The 26,492-nt window shown below is 38.5% G+C and overlaps 1 protein-coding gene across 1 annotated transcript in view; it reads left to right on the forward strand.

Moving 5' to 3' along the window:
- The first annotated feature begins 348 nt into the window (after positions 1-348).
- rgs9a (regulator of G protein signaling 9a) overlaps positions 349-26,492 on the forward strand; it is a 29,692-nt gene continuing 3,548 nt past the window's right edge. The window contains exons 1-14 of the mRNA XM_072369747.1: positions 349-518; positions 2,800-2,896; positions 15,252-15,302; positions 15,539-15,645; positions 19,418-19,469; positions 19,833-19,891; positions 21,201-21,277; positions 22,079-22,160; positions 22,278-22,340; positions 23,966-23,995; positions 24,254-24,315; positions 24,871-24,984; positions 25,628-25,743; positions 26,216-26,303. Coding sequence (XP_072225848.1) covers positions 450-518; positions 2,800-2,896; positions 15,252-15,302; positions 15,539-15,645; positions 19,418-19,469; positions 19,833-19,891; positions 21,201-21,277; positions 22,079-22,160; positions 22,278-22,340; positions 23,966-23,995; positions 24,254-24,315; positions 24,871-24,984; positions 25,628-25,743; positions 26,216-26,303 — 1,067 coding nt within the window. The 5' untranslated portion in view covers positions 349-449. The remainder of the gene's footprint in view (positions 519-2,799; positions 2,897-15,251; positions 15,303-15,538; positions 15,646-19,417; positions 19,470-19,832; positions 19,892-21,200; positions 21,278-22,078; positions 22,161-22,277; positions 22,341-23,965; positions 23,996-24,253; positions 24,316-24,870; positions 24,985-25,627; positions 25,744-26,215; positions 26,304-26,492) is intronic.

A 26,492-nucleotide genomic window follows, 5' to 3' on the forward strand; every position in this document is an offset into this window, starting at 1 on the left:
TGGAGGACAGCTGTACCAATCCCAATCCCAGCAGCAAGGGTCTGGGTGTGTAGTTACCAACTATCGATGAGCATAATGTTGTCTGAGAAGATATACTTCAGTTTGATGAGGAGGATGAACAGTAGGTGTGGGAAGTTGAGAACAAGGAGGCTACTTTGGAGACCAAAAACCACGGCCACACAGCGCACACACACAAGCAGGGAGGCACAGAACACAACACGGACAGGCTTTTCTCTGTGATTACAGGGGGAGTTCTTACAGCTGATTGGAGGATAAATCCAACCTATCTATCTTGTCTTACAATCCCCTCATAGGATGACTGTGTTCACATCCACTGTATGCACTCCATTTTCTGTCTGCAGCCTCACTTATCATATGTGGGATACCTCACATCTGCACTTTATACAATTTTGTTCTTGATCTGATTTGATCTTCATCCGTTTGGAAATATGACAATAAGAACAGCCCGTCCTGACCGGGGACAGCATTTCCAGCCACGTATGCACTGCCTAAAAAAGGTGGGTGATGGCGTCTTCATTAATGTTGGTGAGCACTACACATTAGTAATTATGCTAAGTCTTAATTTGGATTTGAATAAGTTTAAACACTATAGATTAATTCATTATTTAAGTTATTCTAAGTTAGTTCAAATTTCTGAATTTCTAGATAACACTTGACATTTGCTTTCATTGCATTTAAGAATGACAAAGAAGCTATGGGGTTAGGGTTATGAAGAAAAAAAACATTTAGTAGTTAGTAGTTTATATATTTACTTGTAGGAACCAATTAAATAGAAGTGTATTTCCTTAGGATTTCTACATTGTTTGCTTGCCAGCAGAAGGGCCTAAACTGGTTAAGGATAATCTCTAATTCTACTGTAAAGCCAATTAGCTTTGCTGCTCTGCTGTCAGGCTTCACTACAATCGCCAAGTGTTTAGCAGTATAACTTGACCTGTTGTACCTGTTTAAAGAATCATAGAGTCATATCTAAAGCCACAATTAACAATGACCAGGTCCAACCAAGACTGAGAGAATTATAAGCATTTATTGATGTCAGCAAACACTTTTCAGCATACCAGGACTTTTATACTGGCTACCACATGTTTCAAAACTGGGCCTTTTGAAATCCTTTGCCTTTTTATCGTTATTATTATTTCATCATTACTATTGATTACAGCACTGGATCGATGTCAGTTTCCGTACACGTCAAGCTGAGGAAATGACATATGACATATTCAAAACTGGGGATTTTAAACTCTATTTAAACTCAAAACACTAACAACAGTAAAGATTTAGGTAACAAAACAAATCTAGAAGAGAAAATATACAATTCTGCTGTTTATTGTCAAATATTCTGGACAGATTTAATTAAACATTTGGTAAAAAAAATTTTAAATACTTTGCATAAAAAACTAAATAGTTATGTAACAGATGACACAGCAGAGTCATTGCCTGTACCAAAAGAATATCAGTGTCAATTTTGTTAGCATTTGAAATACACTTTGTTGAAATATAGGTGATAACTGATTTTGCATATTGGAAAAATAGTGAGCGACCTTTGAACTGACCAGGTTGCAGTGGATGTGCTGAAAAAGCTAAAAAAAAAATGGGTGATTTTTTTTTTAAGTCTGTGAGAGGAAAATACAACCTTAATGAGTCAATTACATCAATTACAAAAAATGAACATCTGAGACTTCCCCCAAAGTAGATTTAGGTCAATATGTCAGGGTCTTATATCAAGTTATTGCAAGTATTTGAAAATGGCCTAATTTGATTCAAACTTATGTGGTCATTAAATTCAAACAGATTTTTACTTGTGCTTGACATCGAAGAACAGTTAAGACTGGAGATGATCTTCAGTCAGTTTCGTGATAATAGATCTTTTTCAAAGCAGTCATTTTTATATGAAATATTAGATCAACACAGATTTTACACTGATATTAATTTAACCTTATAATTTACCCAAATAAAACAGAACCTTTGTTCACATCATTACTTACACCTGTCTATGTAAAATTGCCTGTTAGTTAACCTATTAATCTTGTTGGTTTAAAAAACAAAACAAAACAGATTTTTCTGAAAGTGAAGAAAATGTCAAATAACTTACATTTCAAAGCAGAGGTACAATAGAGAACAGTTGCAGATGAATGCAGAGATTGTAGAAACCTTGTATTTTAACAAAATGTGTGATAATCTTTGGTAGCAGTATTCTATGATATTTTGAATTTCTCCATGGGGGATGAATAAAGTATTTTCAATTCTATACTATTCTATCGTGATATAAATTGATTTTTAATTTCAAGCTACTGCGCATGAAAATAACTCTGTAACATATAGTACAGTGTCAAAATGTTTTGTGAAATAGTTACAGATTGACTGTTTCTTCACTTTAAGCAAGTGAAAAAAAAGTCATAATTTACAATACCCAAAATGTGATGATTGTTTTTGTTAGATACAAATAGCTTGTTTTTGCTCCTTAACGGGTTGGATTCTCTCAATCTTTGATTTCTCAGACTTGTCAAATGGACAGAATCTGGAGTTTCTTTAACATCATGACATTTCGGTCAACATTCAAAGGGGTTCGAGGACAACCGAATAGTGTACTTAACAGTCTTTCTTATATAATTGAGAAAAACTGTGATTCAACTTTTTTATGTAAACAATTTCCACCCATCCAAATGACATCTCTGTAATTACTTGAAAAAATGGTTTATAATGTGGCTGCAGGTGCCTTTTATTCTGCATGGATGTAATTGTATTTACATAAATAAATACTTATCACTATTCCTCTGTCCTCAGCTGGAGGCCATCGTCGTGGAGATGCAAGACCCAAAAAGTGGAGTTAAGTGTGCAGAGCAGAAACTTAATGTCACAACCATCCCACATGTCATTACTGGTAAGACTGATACTGATACCCTTTTGTCATTGTTTTGTAGATTTGTTGCTGTATTTTGGATTATTTTTCTGTTCCATAATGCTGCTTCAGTTTAAATTTAGCTGCTGGACAGATGGCCTCACATTTTACTCATAGAAAATAATTTCTCGACTCAAGCTGCTCAGGTCCTTTAGTTGAAAAACATATCCACCGCTCCACCACTGTACTTGACATGACATTCATGCTCATTTCCTGCATTTCGTTTCCACCAAACGTGGTGCTGTGCATCATTACCAGACATCTCCGCTTTGGTCTTGTCTGTCCAAAAAAAAAAACATTGTTCCAAAAGTTGGGCTGCCATTTTTCTTTTAGACACAAGAGGTTTGTGGGGTCTTGGTTATTTTTGTAAATTCTCTTAGCATTGTACGGTTAAACCTTGGGAAGAATGTTTCCAGCTTGTAAATAATCTTTCTCAGTCTAAAATGATAAACTCAGAATTGTTTGGGAGTGGACTTATAGCTTTTACTACATTGATATGCAGCAGCAGTTGCTTTTTTATTTTTTTCGACGGCTCCGAGCAGGAGCGCCAGATTTAACTGCAGTGCGAGAAAAGGCAGCTTCAAACAGTGTAAGAGCAGATTTATGTTGTGTGTCATGGTCTGATGATTTGCGGGTCAGCCTATATAGGGTAGGCACCTTTGGGGGATCGTCAGGTGTTTCCAATCGTACAAGGAAAAAACAGAGTTTGAAGTTGGACTTATGTTGCGTATTGGTGTTGAACACGAAGAAAAGGTTTGAAGTTGGACTTTTGTTGTGTTTGGTGATGGTGGACGCGGTGAAAAGAGAGCCATGGCGTAGGCTTTTTGTGATGATCGGCGCGTCAGCCGAATGTCAGCTGTTCACCAGCCGATTGGACACGCCGGTGAAGAGAGGACTGCGAGGAGGAACGGGTGAGGACAGAGGATCGCGAGGAGGTGTCGGGAAGAGAGAGCCACGAGGAGGACGCCGGTAGGAGAGACACCGGTGAGAATGCCAAAGAACTTCACATGGCCACAACTAACATAAATGGGTAAGGTAGTGCTTCTACTAATAAAAGATGGCCATCTAAATATGAAAGTGTGCACACGTATGGGCGTAATTCCAATGCATTGGTTGCTGAAGTGGAAAAAACATTTGACTGAGTTTGATTAACATGTGGTGGACTGTCGGACTTTAAACGGAGGACTTGGCGATTAATGTGGACACATTGTTGGGTGTCTGTGCACCAGTTGCTGCCGGGAAACCGGACTCTGTGGCCGCTGGCAGTAGGGACACATGGACAAGCCAACGAGTGGTCAAACTTTCCTTTAAAGGGCTCGCAGACAACCTCAACCAACCGCAAAAGCAGTATGAGCCTGCAGCCTGTAAAACACAAAAGCAAGTGGATTAGTTAATGCAACAAAATCAAAAGCACTCAATGGATATGCAAACAAAACAATAAAAAAAATTGTCATCTGTGGAAACATCACAAGGTTTGCTGCATGATCAAACAACTGCTTGGGTGACACAAACCAGGAGGCAACACTTGAACCGTGGACAAAATGATCACTCTGCTTGGTGATATTGTGAGTATTATGTGCAAACAAAATTAAATCACAGCCTCTTTGGTGAACCAACAACGCCTGCTTTCTCTGCCTCTACGCGAGATACCTGTCTTTGAGGGAGATCCATTCCAATACAAAGCCTTCATAAAATCATTTGAACAAGGTGTGGAGGACAAAGCAAGTAAGGCTGACTGCTTGTACTACTTGGAACAGTTCACCAGAGGGAAACCAAAGGAACTAGTGCAAAGTTGTCAACACAAGGATCCTGAACGTGGCTTCATTGTAGCCAAAGTTTTGCTCCACGTACATTTCGGTAACAAGTACAAGATTTCTAATGCATATATTGAAAAGGCTTTAACCTGGCCAGCAATACAGTCAGAGGATGTTAAATCTTTGCAAGCCTATGGGTTGTTTTTACGTGTGTGCTGTAATGTGATGGAGGAGCTTCCACATATGCAGGAAATGGACATGCCAAGCAATATGAAAACAGTGATTTGTAAATTGCCATATAAATATCGTGAAAGGTGGAGAGCTGTTGCCCATGATATAATAGAAATTTTGTTGATGCTGTTGCATTTTTGGAGAAACAAGTGAGGATCCTTTCTGATCCAATTTTTGGAAATATTGGACTACCTGTATCACAGAATGTAACTGCTTCAAAGCCCTCAAAATGCTAACAAAGTCATTCGGAAAAAAAGGAAGTAGTTTTGCCACAACAGTAATGCCTGTCAACTCATCTGATGAAAATGCTCACACAATCAATGCAAAGAGACAGGACATTTTGTATTGTTCTTGCTGTACACATACTCACCTCTTGGAGAAGTGCCAACAGTTCCAACGGAAAAAACACAGAAAAGATCCGGTTCCTAAAGGAAAGGGGAATATGCTTTGGTTGTTTAAAGGTTGGACACATAAGCCGTGACTGTAAGAAACTCTTGGTCTGTGAGGTTTGTGATCAACAACATCCTACTGCACTTCATATTCCAAAGACCAATGTTGCAACGTACATGGGAGCCACCTGAAGAAAATCCATCAACTTCTTCCCAGGTATGTGGACGCACAGTGGCCGGTAATGACCGTTGCATTCTCTCCATTGTCCCAGTGCAAATCAAATCTACAAAAGGAAATTAAATCATTCAGACATATGAATTTTTGGATCCTGGGAGCACAGCCACATTTTGCTCTGAACACCTTATGCAGCAATTGAACATTACAGGAAAAAGAACAAATTTTGAAGCCCGTCATGATCAAGTGTGTGCTGGCTTAGCTTGATAAGAAACAGTACAGGCAAATGATAAGAAAACACATTGTCACCGATTTCCAGGTTCGACACAGACAAACCATGGGAGACGACAAGATCTAATGTGTGTCCATGTTCGTGTGGGGGACCAGACACACACCAAATTAAATAAGTCCTTCACCAATGTCTTGTCATGACAACACACATCCAACGACACGAGGACACGATCATACTTAAGCATAATTTCACCCAGCAAATCATTAAAAGTCTTTACTGTATTTGGGGTGGTTGGTAGATTACAGCACACAGCACCAGATCGGAGCGATCCACCTCAAATAAATTCACCTCAAAACTGGAAGAGGAGGATGAGACGGCGCGCTGCTTACGTTAAAAACATGTTTATAAACAGTCGCCGTTCCTCCTACACGGCCCGACGTTCGTGGGGAGTTAAAATAAGAACAGCCAGTCGGTAATAGATCGACCAGAGGGCTGCACTCACCGGCATCAATCCAAGTCTCTGTCATGCAGAGAAAATCCAGGCCACGAGAGTTGAAGAAATTCCTCAGGGTAAACATTTTGTTCGCCAGTGATCTGGTGTTTACCAGGCCAATCCTGGCAGGCACCGGGAGCAGCGGTTCAATGGATCTGCGAGACCGTGGCAGCGTCTTCAAGAAGCAGAGGTTCACCCCACGCTGGAAAAGCCGAGGAGGACAGCGCCGGCGGGGTTGGAGTCCCTCAAGCGATCCGGTGACAGGTACAAGGCAGGCATCGATGGGATCCAGGCAACGCCGGGGCACAACGAAAGGATGGATTAATCCAAGTCCTATCTGGGAAATGCTCTAAGATCCTACCAGCCAGGCTTAAAGCTTCACCTGTCGACTGCCGCATTTGCCGTGGCAACGGAGACGCTTCCACCGAGAGGGGAGGACCAAGGCGGTCCAGGTGAGTCGGGATCCCTGCCAGTAGCGGGGGCACAGTTTTCTGTCCACCATGCTCAAACACACCCAAAGTCCTGACATTATGTCGAAGATCTAAAAGAAATTGGCGATCATAAACCAGTAGAGACCTGATCTGCGTAATCCCAAAGGTTATGAACACCAAAAACAAAAGCCACTGTAGGAGCAGCAGGCGGCCAGGTACGCACAACGCTTCTAGTCCCAACTTGTGACACGTTGGCTAGAAACTGACATTGGCATTTGCATTTCATTAGCAACATATGATTGCTTCTGACCCTCTTAATTAAGGGGTTAAGTTAATTTATCAAATAATGCCGCTGCATTTTGGCCTCGTTTTTGTAAAATTAAAAATAACATACGTACGTAATGTACACGTACACACATATGTCATGTGTTCTTTTACTGAGGTTGTATTTACCGCATTTTGATACATCTGATACATCAAAAACCTAGATTTGTAATAGGGCATACTTTCTTTTTTATATAACTGCATATTATTTTATTGTACTTAATTTCTTGTTTTTGCTCTGTAGTAGTTTGTTTCACTATATTTCCTTAGCATTAGCATTTGTTAGTTCATTTAGCATATATTGTAGGAGTTGGTTGCAGAACTCTGGTGATTGAGAGAAGAGAACCCAAATGCAGAACAGCAAACTGGAGGCTGATGGAAACTGAACTGGTGACTTTATTTCAACAAACAAAAAGTACAGCCAAGCTGGAAAACCAGAAACTAAACTAATGAAAAAAACAAAAGACCAAATTAACCATAGGATAAATGGAAAACATGAAACAGACTAAGATTAACCACGAAGATATACTGCCCGTCCAAAGAAAAGTCACCACCTGGATTTAGCTAAGCAATGAGGTAAGAGCTTCCCATTGGATAATTACTGCATGGACATCTATGTTTCAGCTGGCAACAAATTATTTAACCCTAACTGATGCAGCGAGTAGCTTCTCATTTCTTAAAATGAGTGTAGTGGTATGAATGCCACCTTTCATGTGGGAGATCTGGGTTCAAATCCCTTGCATGAAAGGTACTGTCTCCAGTAGGGATCCTTAGGCAAGACCCCCTTACCCTATCTGCCTATCTGTAAGTCGCTTTGGATAAAAGCGTCTGCTAAATGCATAAACATAAACATAAACAACCATGTTGGAAGACACATCCTGTAGTCATGGAAAAAATGTTAATCTGTTTCACAAGGGTCAAATTATTGGCATGCATCAAGCAAAGACAACATCCAAGGAGATTGCTGAAATGACTAAAATTGGGTTAAGAACTGTCCAACACATAAAAAACTGTAAGGATAGTGGGAAATCATCACCTTTAAGGAAGAAATGTGGTCGGAAAAAAATCTTGAATGATCGTGATTGGCGATCACTTAAACGTTTGGTGAGATGAAATCATAAAAAAACAACCGTAGAACTCACGGCTATGTTTGATAGTGAAAGTAAGAGCAATTCCACACGCACAATACGGACGGAACTCAAGCGATTGGGACTAAACAGCTGTGTAGCCTTAAGAAAACCACTTATCAGTGAGGCTAATCAGGAAAAAAAAGTCTTCAGTTTGAAGTGATCCACCCATCATTCCGAGTGCCTACCGTACAAGCCTGTGGGGGCTGTGCTATGATCTGTGGTTGCTGCAGTTGGTCAGGTCTAGAATCAGCAATGTTATGTGCCCAAAGAATGAGGTCAGCTGACTACCTGAATATACTGAATGACCAGGTTGTACCATCAGTGGAGCATGAGACATAATTTTCACACATGGATTGGCCACCACAGAGTCCAGACCTTAACCTCATTGAGAATCTTTGGGATATGCTGGAGAAGACTTTGCACAGCGGTCCGACTCTCTCACCATTACTACAAGATCTTGGCAAAAAATTCATGCAACTCTGAACGGAAATAAATGTGACATTGCAGAAGCTTATCGAAACGAGGCCACATGGAATGTTTGCCTTAATCAGAGTTAAAGGCAGTCCAATGAAATATTAGTGACTTTTTTTTTTTTGTTTGGATGGGCAGTGTAGCAACAGCGAGGATTTGACAATGACTGAAACAAACCAAAGAGCATAAATGCTATGGGGGAACTGATGAGTGAGTGACTGCAGCTGTGACAGGTTGAAATCAGGTGCGTGTAGAACTGAGGACCAAATAGGAGATCTGAGCACAACAACTGGCCAGATTATGGAGCAGATTAAGCTAGAAACTAAACTAACACAAGTACAGAACTGAGGCAAGACAAAACTAAGAGTACAGACAAAGGCAAGAACAGCAACAAAGCCAAACCATAAAATGTATAATAAACAGGAAGGCAAATCAAGAATAGACTAAAAACAGAGAAAAAAGCCTAATTTAGAACCAATAACTCCAAACACTAAGAACCCAAACAAGGAAACAGAATCAAACACAACACAGAGAGACCAAGACAAGGAAATCAAATTAAGAAAAAATCACAAACCCTTAGACAGAACAATAAAGTAATACATGGGATGCTACCATAAAGTTATAGATAATGGGTTCCTACACAGGGCAGAAAGTGTGGACTTTGTTTAGTGTCTTTCACATAGACTAAACATACAATTCAGATGTAGCCACCATGATGCCCCCTTTTGGTATCTACCATTATATCTTGAGTTTAGAGTTAAAGTTATCATTCTTCCAAATGCCAACGGCTTGTGTGGTAAGCATCTTGCATGGCAGCTGTGTTTGAACGGGTCAGTAAGAGGTCCTGCCAACAACATATGCTCATCTCAAAGATTAAGCCATGACAGTCTTAAGTACACATTTTCAGTACAGTGAAACTGCGGATGGCTCTTTTAATCAGTTATGGTTAATGCTTCACAAGCATAGACATTCACACGTTAGCCCATCCCTAAAGCATACCTTGATTTTTCATCTGTGTAAAATAAGCTTTATTTTTACATGATGAGTATCATATTGGATTAAAAAGTCTTGACATTTGCCATATTTTTGCAACTAGTGAAAGCAGGTACACGGCGCTTCATTGGCTTAACTTTTTAGATCAGGAGGCTACATCTATCTTTCACATGCAATGAAGCAGGCAGCTAATGAAGCTCCTGCACCAAATGGAAGAGTGAGGTCAGTGTAACTAAAAACATCACAATTGCACACATTTTTTATTTCATGTCTGAACACTTGGATCAAAGTTGAAGAAAAAAATTTAAACTGAAAATGTGCAGGAGCACTAGATAGAAAAAAGACAAATACATGTCTGTATATACACATTCCCACTGAATTAGAATACTTACAAAGCTTTGAATTATGAAGGGCCTGACATTTCTGACCTCATATGTTCATTGACAACTCAATCTCACAATAGAACAAGAAACATTACCGGAGTTATCAGGAGTTAAAAGTACAGGTTTAGGGTTAGAATTAATGTACAGGGTTTGGTTAGATGTTACAAAATATGTAGGTGGGATTGCAAAAAAACCCAACATGGTTAGGATTTTACACATCGTACTGTTCATCAGTTATGATTCCCATTATGTCACGTGGATGCTGCCCTACAGAAAACATCAGCCTAAGACATGTTGCCATCTCACAATTTACAACCATGGATGATGACACATATTTTGAGCCATATTTTGGACAGGTGGACAAATATACCTATTTAATATAATTTTTTAATTGAGTTTTCATTGACCTTGCTTTTTGTTCAATCTGCTTGCTTCTTCCAAAAATGAGAAAAAAATATGACAGTTTATTCACTACCAAAGTGAAGTGTTCATCAGTTATGATTCCCATTATGTCACGTGGATGCTGCCCTACAGAAAACATCAGCCTAAGACATGTTGCCATCTCACAATTTACAACCATGGATGATGACACATATTTTGAGCCATATTTTGGACAGGTGGACAAATATACCTATTTAATATAATTTTTTTAATTGAGTTTTCATTGACCTTGCTTTTTGTTCAATCTGCTTGCTTCTTCCAAAAATGAGAAAAAAATATGACAGTTTATTCACTACCAAAGCATTGAATCTACATTAACTTAATTGCAGTACCAAAAGCACAGACTTTGTGAAGACACTGACCTTGCTGCTTAAGCTGCTAACAGCAGCTAAATAAGGAAGCCCACAATTGGATAAGACTTGGACAGAGTCAAAGTAGCTTTTTAATCTGGTTTTAGGAGAGCAGGGAAAATGTCAGTATGGATCAATGGGCCAAGTATATTCACCTATAGTTTACAGAGAGGGGGGGCATGCAATGTGATTAATTTAGTTTTAGGCATATATGCGTCAAAGGATAGATTCTGGTCAAAAATATCTAAATTTCTTCCTGTAGTACTAGAAGTCATGGCAATGCCATCTAGAGTAAGAATATAACAAGACACTTTCTCCCTAAAATGCTCAGGTAACAACAACTTCAGTTTTGTCAGAAAATTCAGAATCATCCAGGTCTCTATATATTTAAGATATGCTTGTAGTCTAACCAACTAATTGGTTTAATCTGGTTTCATAGATAAGTAACCCTGTGGAACTCCTTAACTTACGCTGGTGTGCAAGTTGTTGTGACTTTTGTGGAGTCCAAATTACCTAATGTGCTATACTCAGTAGTTAAAGATGAGAAGTCACAAAGTGTCAAAGATGAGACAGATTCAGCTGGTTCGCGGTCCAATGATGGTTTTATTGCAGAGTTACAATTCGACCATACATGAGAAGTAGCCCGGGCTAAGTCTGAAAACTCTTCTGAAAGTCCCCTCTTTTATACAAGTTGGGCCTGTGGACGCTCCTCCCCGGGCCTCTCCTTTCGTATGGCGTGTTTTCCCCAATCTTCCACCGTTATGTTTTTAATCAATTATTTTACCCGTGGCAGGGCCCTTAGTCATGTCTTTTTTAAAACCTTTATTCATGCAATAGTCCTTCCCACTATTCCTGACTTCCCCTCTACATCCATATTTCCTGTTTTACTATGTTTGCATTGATGCGTGACTCGACACTGACCTTAGGTACTTTCCATGACCTTAATGCCTGACTTCCATTGGTACTTTCCAGATATTAACTTTCGTCAGCATGCCTTAACTTTCGTCAGCATATTCTATAACTTTCGGGGCCCGCTAAACTTACACCACAAAGTCAGATTCTTCGTTTACAACAAACAACAAACTGCAATCTATCAGATACATATGACTTAAACCAGCCTAATGCAGTTCCTTTAATCCCAATAACATGTTGTAGTGTCTGTTATAGAATACTGCGATTGATCATATCAAATGCAGCACTGAGATCCAAACAGAACAAGCACAGACACAAGATCTATCTTGTCCTCTGTCCTCTTCTTAGCCTCTGCTATCAGAGGCTAAGATTAGATCATTGGTGACTTTCACCAGTGCTGTTTCTTGTCAGTTACCAGGGGATTCAGGACTCAGATGCAGGGTCGTGTGGTTACAAGATGGTTTTATTTAAATAAAACACAAGACAGATCTCGGCACTGCAGGGCGATCTCCCGGCAGCGCAAAAGAAAAGGGCTATAAAAATCCTAAGCGCTCTCCTCCGTATCTATGGTGGAGAAGGAGCACAGCTATGAAATTTACAAAACAAAATCTCTCCAAACTGGGAGGAAAACAGAAATGCTATGAACACTTAACAAAGCAAAGACACGCTCATGGAGGCGCACTCTTAACAAAACAGAGGCTCTATGACACTTCAGCGATAACTAAAAGCTCTCCTTTAACGGAGGCGACTAGGAATGATTACAACAAAAACCGCTCCTTGTAAACGGAGGAAAAACAAAGCTATGAAACTTACCGTTACAGTAAATAAACTAAGGCTATGGAACAAGAATAAATTACAAAACAAGACAGCACTGCAGGAGAGTCGCTCGCTGCAGGCTCGTGGAATCTGTGTTGAGTTGCAACAATTTATCAAGACATAAAAGGGAGATTGGATATAGGTCAATAATTAGCTAACACTCCTGGTACCTGTACCTCAGACTTTTAAGGTTGCTGTAATTAAACCTTCACTTAAAAAACCTACTCTTGATTCAGAAGTGTTGGCTAATTATCGACCTATATCCAATCTCCCTTTTTTGTCTAAAGTTCTTGAAAAAATAGTTGCAGTTCAACTTTGTGATCATTTACATAGAAATAATCTGTTTGAAGAGTTTCAGTCAGGATTCAGAGTGCATCATAGCACAGAAACAGCACTGGTGAAAGTTACCAATGATCTCCTGTTAGCTTCTGATAGCGGACTTGTTTCTGTGCTTGTCCTGTTGGATCTCAGTGCTGCATTTGATACGATCGATCACAGCATTCTGTTACAGAGACTTGAACATGTTATTGGGATTAAAGGAACTGCATTAGGCTGGTTTAAGTCATATTTATCTGATAGATTCCAGTTTGTTCTTGTAAATGAAGAATCTTCCTCACACGTTGGAGTAAGTCATGGAGTTCCTCAGGGTTCTGTGCTTGGACTGATTCTTTTTACTTTATACATGCTTCCATTAGGTAACATTATCAGACAGCATGGCATAAATTTCCATTGTTATGCTGATGATACTCAGCTGTACTTATCTATGAAACCAGATGAAACCAACAGGTTGGTCAGACTACAAGCCTGTCTTAAAGACATAAAGACCTGGATGACTCAGAACTGTCTGCTTTTAAATTCAGACAAAACTGAAGTTGCTCTCTTTGGACCTGAGCGCTTCAGGGAGAAATTGTCTAGTTACTCTAGATGGTATTTCCTTGGCTTCTAGTTCTACAGTGAGGAACCTTGGAGTTATTTTTGACCATAATTTATCATTTGACGCACATATAAAACTGGTTTCTAGGACTGCCTTCTTTCACCTTCGTAATATTGCTAAAATCAGGAACATCCTGTCTCAGGGTGATGCAGAGAAACTAGTTCATGCATTTGTTACTTCAAGATTGGACTACTGTAATTCTTTATTATTTGGCTGTCCCACATATTCTCTGAAAAGCCTCCAGCTGATCCAAAATGCTGCAGCCAGAGTTCTGATGAGAACTAACAGGAGAGATCATGTTTCTCCAGTTTTAGCTTCTCTTCATTGGCTCCCTGTTAAATTCAGAATAGAATTTAAGATTCTTCTTCTCACATATAAAGCTCTTAATGACCGAGCTCCATCATATCTTAAAGATTTAATTGTAAGGTATTTTCCTAACAGAGCACTTCGCTCCTAAACTGCAGGTTTACTTGTTGTTCCCAGAGTTTCTAAAAGTAGAATGGGAGGTAGAGCCTTCAGTTATCAGGCCCCTCTCTTGTGGAATAAGCTGCCAGTAAATGTCCGGGAAGCAGACACCCTTTCCACTTTTAAGATTAGGCTTAAAACTTTCCTTTTCGATAAAGCTTATAGTTAGGGATGGCTCAGGTAATCCTGAAACATCCAATAGTTAAGCTGCTATAGGCTTAGACTACTGGGGGACCTCATCTGTCACACCTTTCCTCACTTTGCTCTCTTTTTCCCCCTGTTTAATTTCACAATTGATTTTATGTACATGTGACATTATTGTGGTTATTAACGTATGTTTCCCTGTTCCAACAGGTATCCTTTGAATGGCGTTATGGTGTTTTTCCCCCCTCTTTTCCCTCTTTTCTGTCTTCTCAAACCCCAGCTGGTCGAGGCGGATGGCCACCCTTCCTGAGTCTGGTTCTGCCAGAGGTTTCTTCCTGTTAAAAGGGAGTCGTTCCTTTCCACAGTCGCCACAGGCACGCTCAGGACGGGAGATTGGACTGAAGACAAGTTTCGGTGCAATCTGTTGGTTTCCTTAGCTAGGATATAAATTTTTTAATTGGCTCTATATGAATTAATTGGATTATGATTACAATGAATTGAATTCCAATTGGCTTGAATTGGACTATATTACTTAAGTGCCTTGAGATGACAATTGTTGTAATCTGGCGCTATATAAATAAAATTGAATTGAATTGAATTGAATTGCATTATACCACGAAGCCAGCCTCTTCTGATTGATTACCTTCATTTTCAGAGGGGCAACGTTGTCCAATGTTTAGGTAGCTGGCCTATGTTGTTACACATGGCAGTGAAGAAAATTATCCATCCATCCATCCATTTTCTATACCGACAGTCCGTTAATCGGGTGGGCTGGAGCCTATCCCAGCAGTCATTGGGCGAAAGTAGAATTATTCTTAAAATCTGGTTACAGTTTTCTCTGATAGACACCTACTATAAATAACTTCCTTCTCAGATGCTGTGTAGTCAAATAAAGTAAACTCAAAAGTGATCCAAAATTTTTAGATTCGACAGGGTTATGAGGAAATACTGTTAGTTGTTCACTCTCAACGCCATAGATCAGCACAATATCAAGGATATGATTAGGAGAGTTGTTATGCGTACATTTTGAAGTAGAATAAAAGTATCCAAGATACCTGATGCATAGTGATTTATGATGCCCACATACAGTACATCTTTACAAAGCAATCATTTCCCACAGTTTTTATGCAAGAAAATGATCAAATAAAAATGGATGACTCACTGAACTTTAACTCATTGAAAAATGGATTAATCCTGAGTCTGAAATCTGTTTAGCTTTGTGTGTACACTCTGTTCAATATTTAAATTCTTCTTTGTGTTTCTGCACAGGTAATGACATAATTGCATGGACTGCCAACAAGATGAAGAGCACTCAAGAAGGTAGAATCTGTTGTCTATGGAAATATATGACTGACTGGTTAAAATCTTTTTTTCAAAACTGTCTAAAAGTCTTAAACCCCCATGTTTAATTTTCAATTTAAGGCTTTTATTTACCTTCTCCACAAGCTTAGTTGTTAGTTGTGAAGACAGAATACAGCAGAAACTATATTTAAGTATTGTTACTGTTTCATCTCATTTGTTATCATCTTCTTTGCTTCCCCTTGTCTGTATTTCAGAGGCTCATGCCTTTGGCACAATGTTAGTGGCTTATGGCTACATCTACCCTCTGCAGAACCATAAGAAGCTAGTGATGTGTAATGACACCAGCCTTTACCGCTTCCAGGTACAAATAAATCTTTGCTGTGTTTAGTTTGGGTCAGTGTTACAATAGATAATCGTAGAGAAAATTGTGTTTTTCCCTAAAAAATTTCGTATTTGGTAAACTGCACCACAAAAACCCTGACAGTCAATACCGGCTCAGCTCACTTCAGGTGTGATGCTTAAAATAAAAATGAAGATGTATAGTGAGATAACAATTAAATATTCACAGACACGCATTTTAAATTGAATAGAATAGAATAATAAGTACTTTATTAATCTTTATTCAAATTGTCATGTAGCTCCATTAAAGTATTTACAAAGATTGTTTATTAGAACAACAACAACAAACTAAATAAATAATAATAATTAATTCATTAATTAATACATTTGAGAAAAACCTCAGCAATCACTGTTAAAAAGCCTTATGGCTGTGAAGACAAAGGACCTCCTGAACCTCTCAGTCCTGCAGTGTAGCGAGATGAGCTTCTCACTGCAGCTGCTCCCCTGTCCTGCCAGGATGCTGTGGAGGGAATGTCTATTGTTCACCATCATAGAATATAACTTCCTCTTCATCTGCTGATCCACCACAGTTCTGAGAGGGTCTAACTACCGTTTTCACCAGTTTGTCCAGGCGCCTAAAGTTTTTATCTGTAGTGCCACTCCCCCAGCAGACAGCAGCATAGAACAGTGCACTCTCAATGACAGAGCAGCATATCACTGCAGACATTGAAGATCCTGAGCCTTCTCAGGAAGAAGAGATGGCTCTGTCTCTTCCTGTACACTATATCTATGTTGGCAGACCACGCCAGTTTGTTGTTCAGTACCACCCACAGGTATTTATAGGTCTGCACAGTCTCTTTCTCCTCCTCCTCAATGCAGACTGACGGGCATGGTGTTATAGATCTCCTGAAATCCACCACCAGCTCCTTGGTCTTGGTGGTGTTCAGGAGAAGACAGTTCTTTTTGGTCCAGTCAGTAAAGGTCCTTGTAAGTCGTAGTTTATGCTTTAACGTCATGTCGACGACCTCGGTACTAAGTAGCGAGGTCGTCGATGTTGACCCCTCCGTCTTAGCCTGACGTGCACCTCCAAAAAATTCTAACTACACGTCGCGTACACTCGGGCCGTAAGGGCTGTGATTGGTCCGCTCAGAACGTAATTTCCGGCAGTTGCCTTTTCCGGTCTTAATGGCTGTATACGGTGAAGAAGCTCATTGACATTCCCACGTGAACCCACGCGAACGTCTTCTCTGTCGCCTGCGCTTCAACATTTGCAATTTAAACATTTGTTCTTCAATATTGATGAGCTCCAACTGCAAATATAGCTGCTCCACCTCGGTTGCCATTGTTTACTGTGACCTGTAGAAAAAGCAAGGATTCGGCTATAACCCCTAAAACCACACAAACATACAGCCACACACCCCTGAATTGCAGAGCAACGTAGATGAATGCTCAATGAAGGTCACGTTGATGTCGTCGACGTTCTGGAAGAGTATAAATCTAGCTTAAGGGGAGTACACCACACACACATGCCACAACAGCTGTATCATCAGAATATTTCTGTATGTGGCAGGACTCTGAGTTGTATCTAAAGTCTGATGTGTAGAGGGTGAAAAGAAAAGGAGCTAAAACAGTACCCTGTGGAGCTCCAGTACTGCATTCCAGTATGACAGAAACACATCTCCTCATCCTGGCATACTGTTGAAAAAAAAAGAACGCTTCATGAATTTGCATGTCATAAATAATTTAAATAAATCAGGGTATTTTGTGTAAAGGTATTATAAGTTGTCTTTTTTTTCAGCTTTCTCAAGAAGAAATTATGTTTAAATTTTAGGATGGTGGTTTTGAATTATTTCCTAATTTTCCTGTTTGTGCTACAATTCTAATTAAAAGAAAAATTGCTTTAAACAAGTTCTTAAAACATGATAATATTACATACTTGGTTCAACTTTGAGTCAATTGAGCTTTCTAAAGCACCATGTAAGCAAAGCCAGATGAGCTGAAGAGGAGGCATTTAGGTTACATCTAAGAGCAGGAACTAATTGGAGAGAAAGTGAAAAACCATTTCTTTCCTTGATTCATGAGAAATGTGAGATCACAGATAGATAAAATTAAGGACCTTTGAGCCCTGATTCAGAAACAGCATGAATATTGGGTAAGGAATATTTGTTTCACCAAGACACGACGCAGGAGCAGTCATTATCCCTTTCTGCCCGGCTTTCAGACTATATGAGAAGAAGAATGGTAAGAGTAAAGGAGGGAGGATTGCAGTCCTTGTTAACAACAAATAATCCCTTTCTTGACATAATATAGCAGCACTATTAACAAAGATTACGGCAACAATTACTACAACAATGAATGATAACAACTACAATAATAATAGTAAAGCACTTCTTCTACCTTAGCCAGGAGAAAGTTACAGTGCTGTGGAAGACACCTTCCAATACCTAAAAAATATCATGAATCTGTCCTCAGTGACTAATGACCAGCTGCCGTAACTTCCCATGTCATATAAGTCCTGGAGAGACTGTTATTGACTCACCTAAATAAGCAAGTGAAAACCTTTCAGGACCCACTACAGTTTGCTTATCATCCTGGAGTTGGTGTTAAAGATGCCCTCAGCCTACTTTCATCACAAAGCAGCCAGTTCTGTGAGCATCACGTTCTCTGATTTCTCCACTGCTTTAATTACAATTCACCCTACACTGTTAAGTAAGAAGCTACAGAAAATACGGTTGGATACCCTTACAATCACATGGATTATTGATTATCTGACATACAGGCTGCAGTTTATGAGACTGAAGGGTTGTGTGTCTGAGAAAGTGGTCAGCAGCACAGGAGCACCACAGGGGACTGCACTCTCACCATATCTCTTCACCCTGTACACCTCAGACTTCCAGTATAACCCAAAGTCCTGAGATCTACAGAAATACTCTGATGACTCTGCAGTTGTTCGGTGTATCAAATAATGGACAATAGGCTGAGTACATGGAACTGGTCAATCACTTTGTGGCACGGTGTGTAAACAATGACCTCATCTTAAATACAAACAAAAGAAGGACCAGGAGTAAGCCATACATTGTTTCCATCCTAGATGAAGAAGTGCAAGTGTTTGAGGAATACAGATGCCTGGGGGTCTGCCTGGACAGCAGGCTGGACTGGAAATGCAACACTGATGCTGTCTCCAAAAATGACATAACAGACTGTACTTCTTGAGGAAGCTAAAATTCTTCAATGTCTGCATTAAGATGTTGCATTTCTTCTACAAATCTGTTGTGGAGAGTGCAAGCTGTTGCTTTAGAGTGACAGCATCAAAACCAATGACTCAAAGAAACTGATAAAGAAGGCTGGCTCCTGTGCTGAGGACAGCTCTGGAGCCCTTGGAACTGATTATTAAAAGAATAATGCTGCACAAGTTGATTAACATAAAGGGCAACACTTACCCTCTTGCCCACTTATCCTCTTCATAACATTGTGCTGAAACAACAGTGTGATCAGTTTTGGGCTCTTTAGTTCAGCTTCTTATAAGAAAGATAAAAGATCCAATAACTGTTTAATCAAAGCGTATGATTGCTTACTAAAAAATCTTAACCATTAACAAAAACGAATATAACAACAGCAATAACAACAAAAACAACTAAAATGATATTTTTCTTTTTTTCTTTTTACTTTGGAAAATTTCTGGAAAATGTGCTCCACTAAAAACAGAATTCAGACAGAAAAAGCTTAAATGATCTAATTTGAGCAATACATATATAATATTAATTTATAACTGTGATCATTCTTAACCCTTTCAGACACCATACTTTTGGCCAACACAGAAATGGGTGGCAGAGGACTCAGATTATGGTAGGTACAATATTTCAAAAGAGATGTTGGGCTGCTTAGACTGGTTTTGGGAGCAAAACATTATTTGTCTCATATTTTCTCATTTTCTTTAATCCATGCATTTATAAAGGCCAGCAGGTTGTGCTTTTAATATGAAGGTTTAAGTTTTGGTGAAAACTTATGCAATGCCTTATGGCAGCATGAACACCACTGTATAGTACTTGTTAAACAGTGAATGACATTGATATCAATTTCACATTCCAATCAATACAAAGTGTGGGAATATGAACTGACATGAGTTTTCTTTAACTATGGGTAAAACAAGTTGTTGTTATGTACTGTGTAAAAATGATAACCAATAGTTTTCTTTTGCTGTTTTTGTAGCTATTTACCTGGCAAAGAGGAACATCCGCAAAAAAGGCATGCTTGAACCCTATGAACAGGTACATGTATTATAGATGTAAAACAATGTTCACATCCAAAAGTGTCCCTCTTAAATAAAAAATTATGTGTAGAGTGTGTGTTCGAATATATTTTGACATAAAAGTGCTTCAGTGGTAAAGAAAAAGCACTACTGCAGTGCTATTCACCACTTCCTGCTTTCAACTATGGCTTATAGATTAACTGCAGACAAAATGTTTAATTGTTGCTGTTACACCCAATAGTACTCAACCCAAAGACTTACTTCCTGACTTAGTTGGAGCATGTATTAAAGGATAACAATTATACCCCTTTTCCACTAGTTCACACAGGTGCCAGGAGCCTTAATGACATGTCTATGAAATCATTTGGTCAAATTCCACACAGATCAAGCATCGCAGCCCTCTCTGTACACTAGAGGGCTGTATAGGGACTAGGTCCTACCGGGTCCCACGGGTCCAACTCAAATCTCACGGGAGCGGGAGGTATGAACTTTACTGCTGGCGGGAGCGGGCGGCTAAAAAAAAAACACTGTGGGTTCGGGATGTAGCCTGGCGACAGGATGTCAATAAATGATGGGAAAAGATATAAAAATGAATAAAATACAGAGGAGAATAGCATATGAAACAGCCTTTACTTACTTAAAAACTAAATGAAAACAATGAAATAGGAGTGTTATTCCTGACCTGTGCGTCAAAAGACATGCTGGCCAGGAAAACGAAACAAACAACCCCATGAATCTCTTTATTAATAGCCTATAAAATGACATGTTTTCTCCTGCGGAACAGGAGAAGACACAAAATCAATGCACTTCTATTATTGTGGGGGCATAGGTTTTGCGGGTGGGAGTGTATGCCCACTCCCGCAATGTGTGTGCGGGGAGTGTGACACACACGTTGCGGGTGCGGGCGGTAATGGTCAGAAATTCAGCGGGAGCAGGATGAAGAAAACAGGCTCTAATTTGTACTCACCCTCAACATGGAAAACAAACGATAAAATGCATATAATGCAGTGAGTGACGAAGGCTGTTTTATTCAGACACTGAAGAAGATGACTTTGTATGGCAAGCACATTTTAACATTTAAAAGCCAGACTGGATATGTGTTGTAGATATTTGTAATCTGTAAATCTGTAAGTAGATATCTGTAAATATGTAATATATATATTGAATTTCCCCCACTAGAGGATGAACAAAGTATTATTCTATTCTATTCTATATCTCTTTCAGATTATAATAATTTTTTTCTGAATCTTTCTGCTCTCCAAAATCAAATGAAGAGTGATCTTACAACTTGCTGACCCATGCTGCCACTGCATTTGTGTTTCAAACAGATACATTACAACCACCTCCATGATTGGTTGAACCACAAGTGGGATTTCATTGTGATGCAGGCTACTGAACAGTACAAGTAAGTGACGTTGGGAACGTTCATCCATTCAGGAGTTATGAAACTCTAAGGGACAAAAACTAGTATCAAATGGCTATGTTCTTTAGGTCTTCGTCTTGCACCACCACATCTTGTTTGTGCTGTTGCGCAGAACAGAGAAGCACTTGCTCCAGGGAGACCATTTTATATATAAAACCTGCATGCTCCTTTAATTTTGAATTTCTTGGTTCAAGACCGGTCTTCCATTGAGAATATTTTTCCTACATCAAGAACAAATGAGAGAACATTTTGCTTTCAGAAATAAGGAAACTTGTCTCCTTTGTTCCAAAACCCTCACTGAGTGTTAAAAGAAGAAGTTTTGCAACCCAGTAGTAAACATGTTGCTTACATTGTTAATTCAACATGAGGAGATTTGTCTTTTTAAAACAATGACACTTCTATGTTTCTTTATTTGATTTCTTTATTTTTGTCTTTGTAATAATTGATGTTAAGTCCAGAAATAAACAGGTAAGCAAGGTAAAGCATATTGATGTTATCTAAATTTTACAATGTTCCAGCATTCTTGGAGACTGAGTTGTACTGTATATGTCTATAGTTTGTCACTCTCTGGGTCAGCTACATTTCTATGTATGTACAGTGCAATTCCAAAGTATGAATGTATCCAGTCATTCATTATGTATGGAAAGGTGTGTCCAGACTTGTACTTTACACAGCTAATCAATGTGATTATTGTCAGCATTGTCATTGTCTTTTGTTACATCAGTTCCTCTTAACATCCCTTTAAATATTTATTTTGCATCAATATGTGTGTGTCTATGTCAGGGCTGGTAAGGACAGGAAGAAGCCAGACCGAGTGGTGTTTGACTGCCAAGAGAGGGCTTACTGGATTGTGAACAGGCCCCCGGTGAGCCTGTTTGACTGTGTGGTGTTATGTAAATATGATCTTGTTAAAAAATTATTATAATTAATAATAATAATAATTCCTATACATTTATCTTGGACCCATTTTGTGCATGTCTAGCGTCACACTCACAGTGCTTTGGACTGTGGTCCAGAACGGCTTATTGATTCCACCACAGATGAGGTAACAGGTCAGTAAACAAAACAGGAGACAGCGCTTTGCTTAGTTTTGAATAGTGTCTGAGGGAGTCTCAGTGGACTGTTTAGTGTCTTTTTCTTTTTTTTTAAACAAAATTGAAGGGCTAGTGTTGTTATTAACTTGTACAGAGTGTACTTTTTCTTGTAAAAAACCTTGATTGGATTCTATTTTTTCCCCCCTTTTCTTCTTTCAACAGACCTCCTTACTTTGATGAAGATTAGAGAGTAAATCTGTATGTATAACTTTGGTTAGAAATCTTTCATATTTTCATATAAACCTAGAATTCATTCATTCATTCATTCTTTCTTTCCTTCTTACATTGAGTTTATTGATTTAGAGATATTTTCAAACAAACAGTTTAATAAGATATATTTCAGATTCTACATCAGATCAACAGTGAAACTGATGCTAATTAGCAGCAGACAAATAAGAAACAAATACTAAGATAGTTTTAAATTCATAGACATTTTTCACATATTCAACTTAACCAGCAATTGTACTGAAAATGTTGTATTACATTAAAAACAAAAGCAAAACACAGCTATCTTCATGGTGGTCGTGGACTTTTGGATCTTGCAGGGTATACATGGTGTTGTGGTGTGATATGTGACATTCTATTTCCCTCCAGAAAATGTTACAATTGTTATGATTATTTAAACAGCGTGTATGTTTGACCAATGGTTCCAGTTATTACATCAATGACTGGTCATGAATTTTGAAAAATAAGAAAATATTTATTTGTGAAAATAGTGTAATGGAACAAACATATAAATATTGGACTGTGATATTCACAATTTTCTGCAAGATCAAGTATCCAATACCTTGGAGGGACTCTGTGGTGTGGTTATTTTTGCTCCTTTCCAACATTCTGTCTGTGATATAGCATTACTGTAGATCAGGGGTGGGCAACCTTTAACACTCAAAGAGTCATTTGGACCCGGTTTCCACGGAAAAGAAAACAATGGGAAATCAAAAATTAAGATATTGTTTTTTTTACCTTTATTTTTTGTATAAACAACTATTGTGTGTTGCTTACGAAATCCATGAAGTGTTACAGAGAAAATAAAATATTATTTATGTAATGAACACATTTTGAACTCTTAAAATAATAATGATTTAAAAAAAAACACGCCGAGTTGAAGGTGTCTTTCTCACCACCAGGGCTCTTAAGTCTCACGCATTGAGCGTGACTGTCACGTTTTTCAGGTTGAAAGTCTTGATAAATGCACAGTGTTTTGGCGGACATATACCGGCTTTTGGCAAGTGTGATGCATATTTTGAGCAACTAAAAATAATAAAATATAATTTTATTTTAATATTTCAAGATCACAATAATTTTCCATTTTACAACTACGATTAAAAATAAATAAATCAAAGATATAAATAGATAAAATGCACTTCAATTGGATACCTTTTTAATTAATTTTCCCAAGCCACATGGAACCGCAGCATAAGTATGAAAGAGCAGCATGCGGCTCCGGAGCCACGGGTTGCCAACCCCTGCTGTAGATGTTGTGTATTGGCTTCTGTCACTTTGTACACTAGATAACTTCACAGTCACATTTGACAAGCTTTTCCAATTCCACATTTTTACTCTCCTTGTCTCACAGAAAATAACCTTTGATCAACACAGACGCATGGTAAGTCACAGTATTTAAACAATACAATTTTATTGCCCAATAAATTCAATGGCATGACAAATCCAAGAATTTGTTTCTAACTTACTTTTAATGCTTTGAAACTGAGTTTGGAGTTTTAAAATATCAACTATGTTCTGGACATTTTCTCATCTGAACGTCTGTCAAAAGAATAGGTAGATAGTCGCGAATTGCTTTTATAGTTTTACACTGATAATTATTCAGATTTAGATAACATTTTATGTTCCTGTTTTACTGCAGAACATGTTCTATCAACAAGCCATCATGAGGTCAAAGGTCAAATCCAGTGTGTCTCTCGGAGCGTAAGTTCTTCTGGTGTCTATTTATAGGAAATTTAAGGAATTTTTTTGTTTTTTCTCATAATCTTGGCATCTTGTAATTGCATGCGGATTATCTAAGAAATGTAAGATTTTACTTGCTGCTTTTGAAGAAAAAAAGAGGTGCTTTCTAAACGATTCTTGGGACTCTCCAAGTGGAATGTTGTTTTGGGGAACTTAACTTTATATCTCTTATCACATGTGCACCACATATTGAAATAACAACCAGCTGGTAGATTAGACAAAATTACATTTTTTATTCCTCTGTCACATATGAGTTTGATAAACCCTGGGCTTCACTGCTGGACCATTCCTCTGTGTTTTTGGTTGTTGCACATGTACATATTGCACGTGTACATTGGAATCATTTTCTGTGGTCTGGAAGCACCTACTATTACAAAATTACATTTTCCTGGAACTTTTCTCCAAAGCTTGTGGACAGTGGCCAACAGAAACAAAAGCAGAACTCAACAAGCACAGTGACAGGTCAGTATCTTTTTTTGGGGGGGACATAACTAAATAATGGTTCTGTGTCTTTAGGTTGGTCAAGTACATCACAACCTACAAAAACCATGACCCATTCTTGGCTCCCTGTCTACCCAGCAACCCATGGCAAACAGACCATGATGCATACTGGACTCTTAACATGAGAAGGTGAGGGCCAATATATTTTATTTTTAAAGGTTATCACATTTATTCAGAGACACTGACAGTATTTGTTTTTATACATAATAAATATTGGTTCTAAACCGCTGCTTATAAGGTTCAGGGGGAGTGAAAGACAGTGAGGGTTTGTCGTATTCATAGTCTTAATTTGAACATCTCTAGGCTCATCATCATGAATTCAAAACATGGACATAGAGCTCATTGCTATTCTTCAAATGGGCCTTCAGCAATGTAACTCCAGTTCTAGGCCTGAGATTCTTCAGCAGATGGGCTTTGATCATTTTCTGCCAAATCTATCTGCTGAGATAGATAAGTGGTTGAAAAGTCTGGATAATTGCAATTCAGTCGATTCAGTTTGGTTTGTACGTTAAATCTCAAAACACAAAAATTATTTTCAGAAAAAAATTTATTTAAATATATGTATTATAGGTAACCTTTGGTGGTTATCAGACCAATGGGAAAACACATTTCTGATTTTGAAAGTTTGAAAAGTATGAAACACTATAACTAACTACCTAATTAACATTGGGTATGCAGAATAAATATTTCCTGGTGTATTCATAACTTTGTAACATAGATACTTTTAAATGCCTCAGTTTCATTGATTGAGTGATCCTCTATTTGGCCTCAGAGTTGAACTTCCCACTAAGATGCGAGTGGAGCGCTGGTCCTTCAGTTTGTTTGAACTGCTTACAGACCTACGAGGTCGAGATGACTTCAAGATCTTCCTTAAGAAGGAGTTCAGCGGTATGTTACTCAACTTCACATTTAATTTTGGATCTGTGATATTAAACCTAAACCATTCCTGACATGGTTGAGAGATAGTGTGTTTACAACTGTCAGTGCAAGAATTCTCTTCAGCTTTGTTTTGAGCTACTGAACATTGAACACCACACATGCCTCATAGCTTCCATAAACTCACAGCTTCTCTAGCCCTTTTAACATTAAGCTGTCGCTGTTAGTCTTTTTCAAATCACACATGCCAAACAGAAGTGGCTTATCCCTGCATTAGTATTTGCTCAACGCATCAAGCCAACATTGTAGAATCAGCACACATACACCTTAAATTCTTGTACCAAATTTTGTGTGCATCGTAAGTAAATTATTAACTACTTTAGTGGACAAATGACAGTTTGGTGGTGTGGATGATGGTAGTTAAAATGTCAGAGGATCATCAAAGTTACAATCTCATTTTGTTGTGTGCGTTTGTGTGTGTTAGGTGAGAACTTGGCTTTTTGGGAAGCAGCTGAGGAGCTGAAGTGGGGCACTGCTTCTTCTATGTCAGCAAAAGCTGAGAGCATTTTCAAGTAAGACAGATGAACACTAAAATATTTGGCTATTTATCAGAGTGCATGTTAAATGGAGTTTATTATGCTGATATATTATGTGTTTTGTGTTTTATCCTCACAAAGAATACAGGGCAGGATACACCTTCATTTATTTTCCTTCATTATTCATGTCTGGTATCAGACTAATATAAGGGGAAATACAAACTT

Source organism: Leuresthes tenuis, unplaced genomic scaffold, assembly GCF_036924035.1.
Source record: "Leuresthes tenuis unplaced genomic scaffold, fLeuTen1.0.hap1 SCAF_17, whole genome shotgun sequence".
NCBI classification, from domain to species: domain Eukaryota; kingdom Metazoa; phylum Chordata; class Actinopteri; order Atheriniformes; family Atherinopsidae; genus Leuresthes; species Leuresthes tenuis.